The sequence below is a fragment of the Anneissia japonica genome, unplaced genomic scaffold, assembly GCF_011630105.1.
Source record: "Anneissia japonica isolate Jap-2015-1 unplaced genomic scaffold, ASM1163010v1 scaffold685_len2926416_cov193, whole genome shotgun sequence".
Classification (NCBI taxonomy): Eukaryota; Metazoa; Echinodermata; class Crinoidea; order Comatulida; family Comatulidae; genus Anneissia; species Anneissia japonica.
The window spans coordinates 107,028-120,698 of NW_022692922.1; the positions used below are offsets into that span (position 1 = coordinate 107,028).

The 13,671-nt window shown below is 35.7% G+C and overlaps 1 protein-coding gene across 1 annotated transcript in view; it reads left to right on the top strand.

Annotated features, from left to right (window-relative positions):
• The window catches only part of LOC117100457 (cholinesterase 2-like), a 15,261-nt gene extending 8,004 nt beyond the window's left edge, over window positions 1-7,257 (top strand). Inside the window, exons 2-4 of the mRNA XM_033240158.1 lie at window positions 1,453-2,961; window positions 6,318-6,430; window positions 7,127-7,257. Of these exons, the coding sequence (XP_033096049.1) occupies window positions 1,460-2,961; window positions 6,318-6,430; window positions 7,127-7,257 (1,746 nt within the window). The 5' untranslated portion in view covers window positions 1,453-1,459. The remainder of the gene's footprint in view (window positions 1-1,452; window positions 2,962-6,317; window positions 6,431-7,126) is intronic.
• Window positions 7,258-13,671: the final 6,414 nt, after the last annotated feature.

Genomic DNA, 13,671 nt, shown 5'->3' on the forward strand with positions numbered 1-13,671 from the left:
GCGGGTGCCCCCCCCCCCCCCCCGTGCGCCACTGAATTGCGGGGCCCTAAATTAATTATAGGCCTATGGTATAATGCGGACAACAATAGAACAATCACTGAATGAAACCTAATTTAAATGAAGTAAAACGCATTCATGAAGTAACTAGGCCATGATGAACCGAAATGCACAATATAGTTAAACCGGCTTTAAAATATGCCTATCAAACAAAAACGTGCATGCCGATACTTCAATTATTCTTTCAAAAATTATTTTAGTACATCGTACTGTGGTAAAAATGGTCAATGGCCAATGGCCATATATTTATATAGCGCATACAAAGCATAAATAACTAATGGAAGAACATTGATTGTATTCAATTTTTAAAAGCCATCCTATTTGCAGTGTTTGGTGGCACGTAATAGGTAAATTGTAATGAATAATAATCTATAATTATGGCCTCTTAAACTTCATATTATTGAGGGAAAATTTAAGTAAGATTTCTTAAAGATATAAACTGACCCTAATTAGCCCGGGCCCTGAGTGCTTTGCACTGGCTGCACTGCATATATGCCACTGGAGAAGGGGATACATATTACTTAATAAATTTTCATGAATCTATTAGGTCTATGCTTTTATTTTTCGTTTATAATATTGCAGTAGGCCTCCTAAAACCTATTATTTTGAAGTAGAATGCCTTTTTTGAAGTTCACAATGATCACTTTTCAATTCCAAGCATCTGGGTTCACCTGGGGTAATTCAGGCTAATACTTTTTATCCTCCCCTTCACACTCCATCCGAAAATATTCTAAAAAACTCATCGAGAGCACATATGATATATGGATTGCCATTGAAACGAAGGTTCTTTACATGTAGGATTTATAATTGAATTATTTTTTTTCTTCCGGCAAATAACAGACATAGGCGTAATAATATGTATAAGATAATCATGAAGGATGACATTCCTTCCTAAGCATTGCAGTTTTAACTAAATATACCATAAGCCAATTTTGATACTCATTATCAATAAAATTAAATAAGATGCAAGTTAAAACACATTCTATGTCGCTTAATCGGAGTAGTCCGACCAAGACATTTTCTTTTGAAAGAACATAAGCTTTATTTCATTTCTATAAACAATCTTTAATAATGAATTTACAGTATTTAAAATATATTAAAAACAAATAACATAACCATGTAATTTATACAAATGGAAAGTGATAATTATTAAATATGCTCCTTTTGTACAATGATTACATCCGAAATAATATTACATAGGCCCTACATGTAAAATCATTATAGCACATAATATGCTGTTTTTTACAGAACCTTTTTTTTAAATTCAATTTTCTTTTAATCATTAATAAGGAAAATTGTTGATATGTAACAAAACAATTTGTATTTTCAATCCATTCCATAAGTATTATTGTTTTATTTTCAATTTTGTTTAATACCTTATTTTGTTTCTTACAGGGGAAACATGTTTCCTTCAAAGTACCTATATTTACTTCTACTAACAAACACGTTATATCAGCTTGTGGCAAGTGAAGATGTTTTTGAAGTTATCAATGAGGGCAAAATTTTAGGGAAGCGTATTAATGTTTTCAATAAATCCGTCGATGCATTTCTCGGCATACCGTACGCTGAGCCGCCGGTAAATGATGGTCGATTTAGGCCCCCAGTAGCAAGACTGCCATGGTTAAAAACATTGAATGCAACGGATTACGGGTTTGGATGTATGCAGCTTCCTGACCTGACGTACCCAGACTTCGAGGGAACCCTAATGTGGAACCCAAATGTGGAACTTGACGAAGACTGTTTAAATTTAAATGTTTGGGTTCCATATCCGAGACCAATTAATGCTGCTGTAATGGTGTGGATCTACGGCGGAAGCTTTTACAGTGGTGTTGCATCACTTGATGTTTATGATGGCAAAACGCTTGCTGCTGAAGAAAACATCATTGTTGTGTCTATGAACTATCGTTTAGGAGCACTTGGATTTTTAGCAATGGGCGATGAAGCACCAGGAAATGCGGGCTTGCTTGACCAAGCTCTTGCACTTCGGTGGGTGCAAGACAACATCGCTCGATTTGGTGGAGATCCAGATGAAGTGACGTTGTTTTCTGAGAGTGCTGGCTCTGCTAGTGTGAATTTCCACCTATTCTCACCTGTTAGTCGCAACCTATTTAAAAGAGCTATTATGCAGAGCGCATCGGCCTTGTCTCCGTGGGCATATTATACTAAAGAGGAAGGTACACGGAGGGGAAAGATGCTGGCCGATGGATTAGACTGCACTATGAGTACAAGTGGACAGCCTTTCGATGTTGATGAAATGGTGCAATGTATGCGGGCACGAGACGCAGTAGATATCCTAGATCAAATGTGGATTACTCAAGGAGAGTTCCTGAATTTTGCTTTCGTTCCCGTTATTGACGGAGAGTTTATTACCGAGGCCCCTCAGGAAACTATTAACAAAAAGTCATTTAAATCGCGTGATATAATTATTGGCAGTAACACGAATGAAGCTAATTTTTTTGTTATTTATGAAGTTCCGGGATTTAGTCTTGACACCGACAGTTTATTAGACAAGACACAGTTCCGCAAGGCCATTGAATATTGCTTTAAACCTTTCAATGAGTTTACTCATGATGCCATTCAATTTCAGTACACTGATTGGTTAGAACCTGACAACCAAGCCAAACTTCGTGATGGCATTGACCAATCAGCAGGTGACTATTGGTTTGTCTGTCCCACGTTTCAGCTAGCGAAAGCATACGCTAGTTTGGGCCAAACTGTGTACTATTATCGGTTCACACAGAGAGCATCAAATAGTCCATTTCCGGAGTGGATGGGAGTGCTACATGGTGACGAAATTGCATATTTTTTTGGAATACCACTTCACCCAGAAAATGGATTTAGTGAAGTAGACAAGAAATTAAGTAGACAGATGATGACTTATTATGCCAACTTTGCAAGAACAGGGTGAGTACAAAATGTATGCTAAAGAATAAAAAAAATATAAAAATTACCGTATATAATACAATATACACACTTTACATGTGAAAAGTATACCGGTACTAAATATAAAAATATATAAATCATGATATGATAGAGAAAACTCTAAACAGTCGTACAGTAATGCTGTAATTATATATTGTGCCAAAATTGTGGTGAATTGTCGTTCATGAGACACACTTCGCAGAAAAAAATAATAAATGTTCTGTATATACTCAAATGTTCGTTTTCGGCACCTTATGCCGAAATTTTATAAAATTCGAAAATTTTAAATTGCTATAACTTTTCATTTCTTGGTCAATTTAACAAGCTCGCGATCAAAAGAAATCAGATGTAACAGACATTGCGAAGTACCCAAAATTAATGAAATAAAAACTAACACCATAAAACGAATGGCACGGATAGACTAATAATTGACGGCTGTACTCGCAACTAGTATCGGATTGCCGATGCCACAGTAAAGATCAAAGGACTGTACGCACGCGCTATGCTCGAGAGCGGAGATGTGCGTCCTTCTGTTGAATTACCTTGAAACAAAGATACTAGAAATACAAGATAGAGTTCTCGCATTGTAAAAATGAGGCGGATGTCGTGCCCAACGTAGGCGGCGCCCTTCTTTTTAACCCATTTTAACCATGCAAGTTTCCTATACTTCGTGCCCGATGTACAGGGCGCCCTTCTGTTGCTAAGTATATCCAGACGCAAAAGGCGCCCTTCCTTTTCCACTAACGGAGGAAAACTTTTGCACTGAGAGTGTGTCCGGCCATGCGATTCTGCGCTGTATTGTTGTTTTATTCTTTACCGATTCATGATTATGCTTTAATTGTTTTGTGTATTATTTCGATAATAGCAACGATTTCTACCGCCACCAAGGAGGTTATGTATTCACCGATGTCACTGTCTGGGTGTCTATTCCAGTTTGGTATCTTTGTTGAGAATTGATAATAAAATACGCGACGACTTGGTAACGAAAGTTTGGCACAAGAATTTTAGATCGAGCTGTAGGGGGCGTCCCATTTTTCGTATTCCCACCATGCATTTCGATGGAACACGGTGGAACACTTTTTTTTGTGTGGAGAACTCTATCTTGTATTTCTAGTATCTTTGCTTGAAATGATTCACCTTAAAACTAAGTTAGTGACTCGTTTTGATGGATAAATAGGCCTATTCAGTGCAAAATAGGCTACATATCATAGACAAAGGCCAACCAGTGGCGGATCATGAAATTCGAAATAGAAGGGTGGGGAAAGAAAGAAAATTCTACACATGGATTGCCCAGACCACCTAAGCAAAACCATGTTTGGGGCCGAGGTACGAAATTGCATGTCTACGGCAATTAAAGATGACTCGGAAGTAGCATTCTCAGAATAAAAATTTGAATGTAATTTTATTTCTTCCCCATATTTTCTTATATTTTGAACACCACCCCCTCCACCACTGAATCCTTGCTTTATTATTCTTTATTCCATACACTGTAAAAACACCAATAATAGGTTGAACATAAGGTAATAATAATTTAACAAAGAATGGTAGATAATATATTTATTCTTAGCCTATGTACAGTATTAGTTAATAGAAAAGAAATTAAGGAATTTCATGAATTTTGCATTTAAATTGAGAGAAACTAGTACAATTAAATATATCTAAACAATTATTTTTCAAAAGACAAAAATTATAAGACGATACTCTACAAAATATACAATTTTTTCATTAAAATCTAACATAAAGAAGGGGTTTACTAAAAAGATTACGAACGGGGACATTAAGGTGGAACAACGAAACAATATTACAATTAAACTTAGAATTATTAAATTTATGTAAAAGTACTGATATGTTCCTGGTGATTGGGGTTACGTTTGCTTGAAACTTAACCTCTACTTTTACACGAATATCTTTGAATGTTTTTTTTTCAAAAGAAGCACACAGTGAAGAATAGGACCACGAAAAGTACCCAGTGATCGTTTTTAGCGTTATTTTATGGCCTATGTCATATTGCTCATTTTCAAATCACCTATTGCACATTACCCAGGGGTTGCATTTTTGTGTTCACTTTATTGAAAATGTGTTCGTACTTTCATTATGTTTTAAATATATTTTTTTTTCATTACTTTCCTCGCGGGCCAAATTATTAAGAACCAGGGGTCTATGACATGATAGATTATACACTGATCCAGTGTAGATTATACCCAAACTCTAAGACATCTATAGGGTCGACTTCAACTTTATTCATTTGTTATGCAAATTTGTGTTGGTTTCAATGAGGAGCCCAAAATACTTCTACACAGCATGATATTTGAAAATGCAACTATTCAGGTTTTAATTACTAAATGTGATATTTTTTATCTGCGGCTGTAATTAAAAGTTGATTACTTATCGTCTATGTGGTTCGTTTATATGCGTAATTCATATGTATTTATTTATTTATTACAAACCGAAATGTGGCAATAACCGTGCTTTCACCAATTTGGTATTCGCTGAGTTACAAGGTCACGAAGCCCGTTGGTGCCAATCAATGCCAGTCTGCGTTACAGGACGCATGTGCGCTTGTATTGGTCTTTATTTATAACCAGTCTTAGTGACGTCACACTTTGATTCTCAGCCTATAGCTGTGAATAAAGAGCTCTGTATTTTCCGTTAGTACGGTATGTCCAACGCAAGAGAGTTTTTAGTTGGACCCCATTTTGTGGACTAAGAATTATTCGCAATAAATTCAGTACCTTAAAATTTTAATTAGGTGATGAAGTAGTAGTTTGGAGTTCATTCAAGGAGGAAACAGATACCGGTAGCGTATTTGGAACTCAATATTGCAAGCGAACTCAATCCGTGCGAACCTTGTCCTCATATTTGCTGGGTCGCTAGAAATGGCGCCCATTCTTCCTGCACGTAGAACTGATCAAAACGCTTGATTAGGCGTATTAGACCTACTGGCGCAATTTATGACAAAACCATTGATATGTTAGTAAGCATGTATTCGAAACTTTATTAGGCCTACCCCGGTACGTGTTAATCTTATGCCAATAAGGCAATTCAAAATTAATGTCAGCGTCAATTTTGTTTTCTCTGTAATTTTGCAAAAACTGAAATCTACTGCAGTAAAAACGATCTGACTATTAATAAACTACCGTTATTACTCGTCCGATGATCTGGAATAAAAAAAAATCCCTGGTAGGGTTCACATGGAGAGTTAGATCCTTAAAAATGTGCTTTTAAACCACAATAAGGGATTGGCAATCAAATTAACGTTATTTTAATAGGCAAATTACTATTATTTTTTTTATCCGACAACCTAGTTGGATCTTGTGATTCTGATCTTGTGATACCAGAATTTGGTTTTACAAGTTCTGTGTGAGTGAATTGACATGCAATGCCAGTTTGTTGGCCGTTGATGGCGGTACGCCTGAGCAGATCTCTGGTGGATCTTACTCGAAATCGATCAGTACGACTCTTCGTCACGTCCCGATCTGATCGCGTCGGCTAACCACGTAGTCCGTGTCTGGCTTAATGTCTTGTGAGTGGTTTAAGTTAGGTGCTGTTGAATGATAATGAAATATAGAAATATACTTTGTCATCCTAATGAAGTTATTACCAAATACTTGATAACATTTTAAACAAAACAAATATTTTTGTCGGTAGGGGCATATTTTTCTTTAAGTTACATTGAATATTTATTCATTCGATTATTTTTTGTCGTTACATTTTTTTCTTGTTTAGAATAGTCTTTGGATATTTTATCAAATGTTTAATCATTTTGTTTGAGGACCCCTACGTAAACAACCAAGCAAACACAGAACGTTCTTATATATAACGTTCGCGAACGTTGTGGTATGGTATATCACAAATTATCGTTCACAACGTTGTAACAACGTTCAAATATTATGAGGTTGTGAAATTAGGTTAGTAGTACGTACTTCTGGTTCTACAAAATAACTTTTTAACACCAATCTGTAACGTAATTATAAAGTTTTAACTTAACGTTATATTGTTAACTGGGAAAGCTAGTGAGCTTCATGTAGGGCTATATCCTCTTTCATGTTGTGTTTTGATTGTGATTATGTTATATGTTTGAAGACAATAATTAAACAAACAAATAAAATGAACGAATACTTACATATTTTTTTATTATTATTTTCAGCTAATATAGATGAAATTGAGGTGCAGTGGAAATCAGAATTTAACGAATGGAGTACTAAGAGTATGGTGGATTGGAAAGCGGAGTTCGATGAATATGTTAACAATAAAAACAGAGTTTGTGAAGATTCCTAACTTTCCAAACGTAGCCGTCTTAATATACCACAGGCCTATAAAATATCAGGTCGAACGTGAAATAGTTTGGAAACGGATAGTACGGCTTTTGACTATTGGTGAGCTATGGTACTCCCACAGACTTAAGTAATGCAGGTGAAATAATAAAGACAGCGTAATTCGGATTATCTTCAGACAATGTCAAGAAATCTACTATTGGCGTTGATTGAGAAATTGTGAACGGCTTGACGTGTTTCGGATGGGCTTTGCCACACTATTTATCTTGAATAATAGACCTATTCGGCCTACTAAAATCCATTATAAGATCCGTGTCTTTGCCAAGCAATTTCCAGAGAATAGAAACAAATTATCTAGGCCTATTAGTCCGATATTAGTCCGATTAGGCCTATTAGTCCGATATCGAAATAGTACGGGTCATTCTTGTTCTATATTTTACTGTATCGATTACAATGGTTACAAATCAACATCCGTGTCGAAAAGTGTACCGGTGTCAGAGATTTGAGCCTTATTAAATTATCTCCTACTCTCCCCTGAATTAGCCTAATAGTGAATTCAGTCGCGGTCATAAAATTCGGCCCCGAGTCGAATTCCTAATAAAATCGTCCCCATGGTCATATTCAATATATTATTTTCTTTATTCGATTATTTATATAACGCATTTCTTTGAAGGTTATTGGGTCCACGTTCTTATAGTGTTGCTGCTGTAATCAGCGCAGGAAAAGGCAACCCAACCAGGTACCCATTTTAGTCTCTTGGGTGAAGAGAAGCCCTAATGCAGATAAAGTGTCTTGGGCAAGGACACAGGTGCAATGCACAGCTCAGAGTGTGACAGGGCGTTCCCCCGCGCTGAATTCACTATGTACAGGGGAAAGCTGACAGGGGATCTGAAATCTCAATGACACCAGCACCTATTTTTATAGCCTAAGTCTAAAAAATACGTTACCTTCATAGAGATGTTTACAAGCATTTTGTGCGTGTTAACCGAACCAGTAACATAAGCACACGGTGATGTCACATGTATATCAAATCGATATGGAGACTTAGACCTGTCCCGTATGAATAACTTGTACTTCTCATCAGACACATGTAACAAGAATAGTGTGTGCTGGAGACAAACAATAAAGAGAGGGTATTTCGGAACATCAATATAATTTATTTTACCGAATATTTCGTTCTCTATATATAATATTTAAATTAGGTTTGCTGCATATCACCGTAATTACATCGTATAAATTACCTTGTATCTGTCTCTTATACACATCTAGATGTGTATAAGAGACAGGTTATGCCCTCTGCGTGAATACGGTAACGAACCTCACTAGCAGGCTCAGAAGGTAAAACGTTTTGATATGCTATTTTTTTCAACACAGAAGGAGTGTTTAACGAATCAAAGTGTGGTTACGCCCTTTTACCCCATTAAAAAAAATCTTTTAGCCTATTAACCGTTTTTCGTCAAACAACCCTTCTGTGCCTTAAAAATATCAATTGTACAACGTACGGTATCAAATGCTTCCCCGCCCCCTTCGACTTAAGTGGAACAGAGATTAACTTGATACGCCCTTATCTAAAGCATTTAAATCACATATGTATAGGCCAATATATACTAAATGTATAATATGCAATATTATTCAGTATTGCAGCCTATATATTAGAAACACGTGCACAACGGTAAATAACCGACAAGTATATAAACCTATTTCTTTCAGACAATTACACAAATATATACTATAAACGTATTTAAACATTAATTTATTATTATTATTGTTATTATAATTATCATTACCATTATTACTGTATGATGATGATGATGATCATCATCATCATTATATTATACTGCTATTATTGTTCCGTAATAGGTAAAACAATATTTCGCTGCCCTCATACGTGACGGCTATAGAGAACCATATTTTACAGTAGTGAACCATATTGTATATTAAACTGTTGTAGACCATATAATATATTAAATTAAATTGTAGTAATAGAAGAGAATTTTGTTATCTGTCAGTTATATTAGTCAATATATTCAATGTTCGGTACATGGTGCCTCAAAGGGCATTACGCTTTTGTTAATGACGAAAAAAATGTGTAGCCGCGTTAGTCTGCTATAGAACAATACTGTATTAAAGAAATGACAGCAGCACTTTGAAGACTAACTTGTAAAATTTAATCTCTAGCTTTCGTCCACACAGTGGGCTTCATCAGGAGACTGTACAAATGGGATAGCAAACATTTATAATATTAATAGTTTTACTGTATAAGTACTGTATATGTTGTCTCATATTTCTACGTTTTAATACCGGTATAATATAAATTCAACATGCAATGGCTTGTACTCATTTTGGTTTTTGTTTGTGTCAGTCACGTCTTTAAAGCCTGGTTTACTAAAATCGCTACAGTGTCACTATGCGTTTCTTATTGCAATCGCTAACAGTGCAGTAGATCTCATAGACACAATTGTGAAGCTTCTCGAGTTTGTCCCCAACATAGCGGAAAAGTTGAAACATGAAAATCTATCACACCCCATGGTTGTACCAAGTCAACCTGCCCTTGAGCGTTTTATAAAATCACGGCAGTGATGTTATGAAAATCCGGGAAGAAGCACTCCAAGAATTGAAGATTAATCCTGGCACAATCTATCTCCGCTTTGTGTTAGCGCTTGACGACACGAAGCCGTCTGCTGATTGTCGGTGGCATTCAGAGCGGATGTTTAGTTTGTTTATTTTTTTTGTTTTTTGGAAAAGGTTTCTACCGTGCACGCCTCGTAATGCTGCTGTACTGTCTCCATGAAATCGATGGCCGACAAGTTCACCCGGACAGACACACATGATACACTCGGGGAATATAACCAGGGAACAGTGGAATTACACTGTGTAATTTCACGAATTCCAAGGAAGACCGTGCGTAGCGGAGGCGCAGTTAAAAACATACACCACCTCCCCAACCAACCCCACAACACAGCAAAAGTATAAAAATACACTCAGGCATTTAAAAATTACCTCGTATAAATTACCTTGTATAACGCAACTTTCCCAGCTACTACCTACTCCACCCAATCTGAATACTTACGTAGGCATAAAGGAATTTATAAAAATCCATAAGCGTAGGCCTGATCGGACGACAATTAAAAAACTACCAACTCTTCGTTTTATTTTTTTTTTAAGTACCCACGCCTAAAAGGCCTACTATTTTCAGATCGTCTATCCGTCTACGCATGTGCCCATGATGTTAGCTAATTTATGAAAGGACCAGGGAGTAGTCCTGGATGTACTATTAATGCAAATTAATCTCATTTTGCAATCTCGAAAACTCCCAAATGGGCCAAAACATGTTTCAAAATAATAGTAATAGGCTATTTTCTTACATAATATCAATGTTTTGACAAATTAGTATTAGTTTTCAATTAAGAATAAAAATAGAGAAAATATTTTCCATTCTAATTAACAAACCATAAATAATACCATAAATTGGATTCGATTTTACTAAACCACATTAGTAAATCCCTGAATTTCTATCCCTGAATTCCTCAATGACTTTGAAAAGATGATATTTGATTACCTTATTCATCCTTCTGAAATTGTCTTATGTGGAGATTTTAATATCCATATGGATGATGACAATGATATTGCTGCTAATAATTTTAAAGCTTTACTTACTTCGTTTGGTCTTTTACAACATATTAAAGAGCCCACAATTTGTTGTGGACATGGTCTTGACCTTATCATCCCCAGAGATGTTGAATTGCTGTCTGATGTACTTGTACATCCTGGTCTTTCTGACCATTTTTCGATAATGTGCAAACTTGACCTTAAAAAACCTGCTATGCATAAAACTTTTATTAAAAAACGAAATTTAAACATGATTAATATTGAGAATTTTAAAATGGAAGATGTCGATAAATAAATTTTCAATAAAGTAGAGAAAAATTCAATCCCTGGGTAATATGCATGGGTAGTTTGAATTTAGCAAGATGATATACAGTATTCCATATTTGGAATAAATTGCGCCAAAAAATTAATCACTGTGTACCGTACTTTTCGTGGTCCTACTCTATATCCTGTAATCAAAACTAGGCCTATTAGAAAAACTCCCGATATTGGTACATAATTTTAGCTGTGGAAGTAAAAACTTTACCATAGACATGTTAACATTTTAAGGTCCACATGCATGATTTGAGATTCCTGGTAGAAGAAGCCCATTGTTAACATAGAGGTAAACACAACTAAATTTAGGTTATTGCAACGTCTACGGTATACAATAATAATTAATATCTAAAGTGTAATGTTAATAACATCTAGGCGCTATGACGTATTATGTTTTATCGTCCATTCGTAAGCCTACTTATTTTACTTGATAATAAACAACTAGTGAACCAAAAAATAGTGCTTATAAAAATAAATTTGTCCTGCAAATAATTCAAGTCATATAGGACTCTATGAGGCCAAGTTCTGTCTCTGTTTTGTTCTGAGCATTGTGTTTCGTCAATAGCTTTTTTTTTTTCAAATACAGTATTAGCATCACCCCGACATTTGTGCCGCCAAGTTCCATCTCTTGTAAATTGTTTTTGTTCATTGAGATTCGTTAATAGCATTGTTACTTTACAGGGAATAAAAAGTTGGTGTATCAATAGACAGTGCTCATAAAATTACATTTCGCTAGTCCTTTATGCGTACTGTGAAATTGCAGAAAGCTGCTTGTATTTTGACTGACGACTGTTAAACTGATGACAGGTCCACACAGAAATTTTTCGCTACCCAATTGGGTCATGACCACTGGTGTAGGCCTAGTACAATTTAAAAGTAGGTCCCTATAATTTCAAATAGCAAATAGACCTATCTTAGCAGAAAGAGTTCACCCAGATGTAAAACGATTGCTTTCAACTCGGCTGAGATTATTTGGCCCGTCAGATCAATAATTTGGCCATTTAAACAATTAAGGACCAGGGACATACCGTATATCCGGAAACTCGTGTATATAAACATTGACATTAAAAAAAATATTGTATTGCATGAATTTTGTAGGCCTACACGTTTGTTTATTTAACAAAGAAGCATCTCGTTATTATTGTTATTATATAATTACAGGCCATAATAGCTTGTCACACTTACAATGATCAGTTTAGATTCCATTTATCAGTGATATGGAAGTCTTAGGAGAGACTGCAAAATTGCAATAAAGAAACCTTAAAATAATCTATTTTTCTGCGTTATTTGTCAAATCTAAGAGAAGAGCAAATTGTCTTTAAGTGGGTGGAAATACGTTACCAGTCGTTTCGCATCGTGCGGGACGGTCCCGCATTTCAAAGTGGTATTGGTTGAAACACGCATTTTGCAGCAGAAACACACGCGTGATCACAAATTTGTCACGCATTTAGCGTGACAAATTACCATGAATTAAAAATTAGTGGAAATTGGTTTGATTAAAAAGCGCTTTATAATTTGAAATACTTAATTCACTGACGCGTTACTAACAATAATTGATCAGTATGCCTCATTTTTTGTTTGTTTTAATAAAATGTTTTTGTACATAGCTCAGGTGCTCAAATTAGTAGGTATCGTCTTATCTGGCCGGATCAAAAAAGTTGCTTCCGACGCGCCTGGGTTTTAGTTTAGTTCAATTAAGTCTAAATGATTGGTTTGATGATTATCAATAAATAGGCCTATTATTACAATAGTTTGGTAATTGTAATCATTTAAAGGCCTGTAACTTTCCTATTCATCAAAAAGCCTTTCATTTTCTTTCCACTTTGCTTCTTGTCTTTCTTTCCTTCCCTTCAAATGTTTCTAATCTTTACATTTCTTGTCCTTTCTTATGTTTCCTGATCATATCAGTATAATATAGTGGCGGTTCTAGGGAGGGCAGCAATCCCAGATACATTTCTTGCCCCTCCCCTAGTTTCCCACCCCTAGTTTTGCAGAAAAAATAACATTGTAAGATTGGCCAACACAATTAGTTGCTCCCATCGGCCTGTCTTTCATCTCAAGGCCACTTTCCACTTGCACTTAATACACGTTTTACATTTGTAATAAACATAATGATCATTTAAATATAATAAATTAAAAAAAAATAAAAAAAAAAATTAAAAAAAAAACAAGGACATGAACATGGATAGAAGCGTTACCCGTTAACTCCCCCACCCACTTCCCAGATTTCAGACTCTGACGCCGCCACTGTCCAAGTATTGAAATACACGCCATCGTGTTGGTATTCAATATTTCGACATTAATTCGGCCCTATGTCATTATCAGGAAGGAAAAAATATCCATATTTACAAGCCAGATGAAACTATTCGCGCGAGCACCGTACTCGCGTGAATAAGCGCCCGGGCGCTTAATATATATATTTTTTTGCACTTTTTGAGGGGTGCTTATTTAAACGGGGCGCTTATTCGAACGGGGTGCTTATCAAATCAGAGAG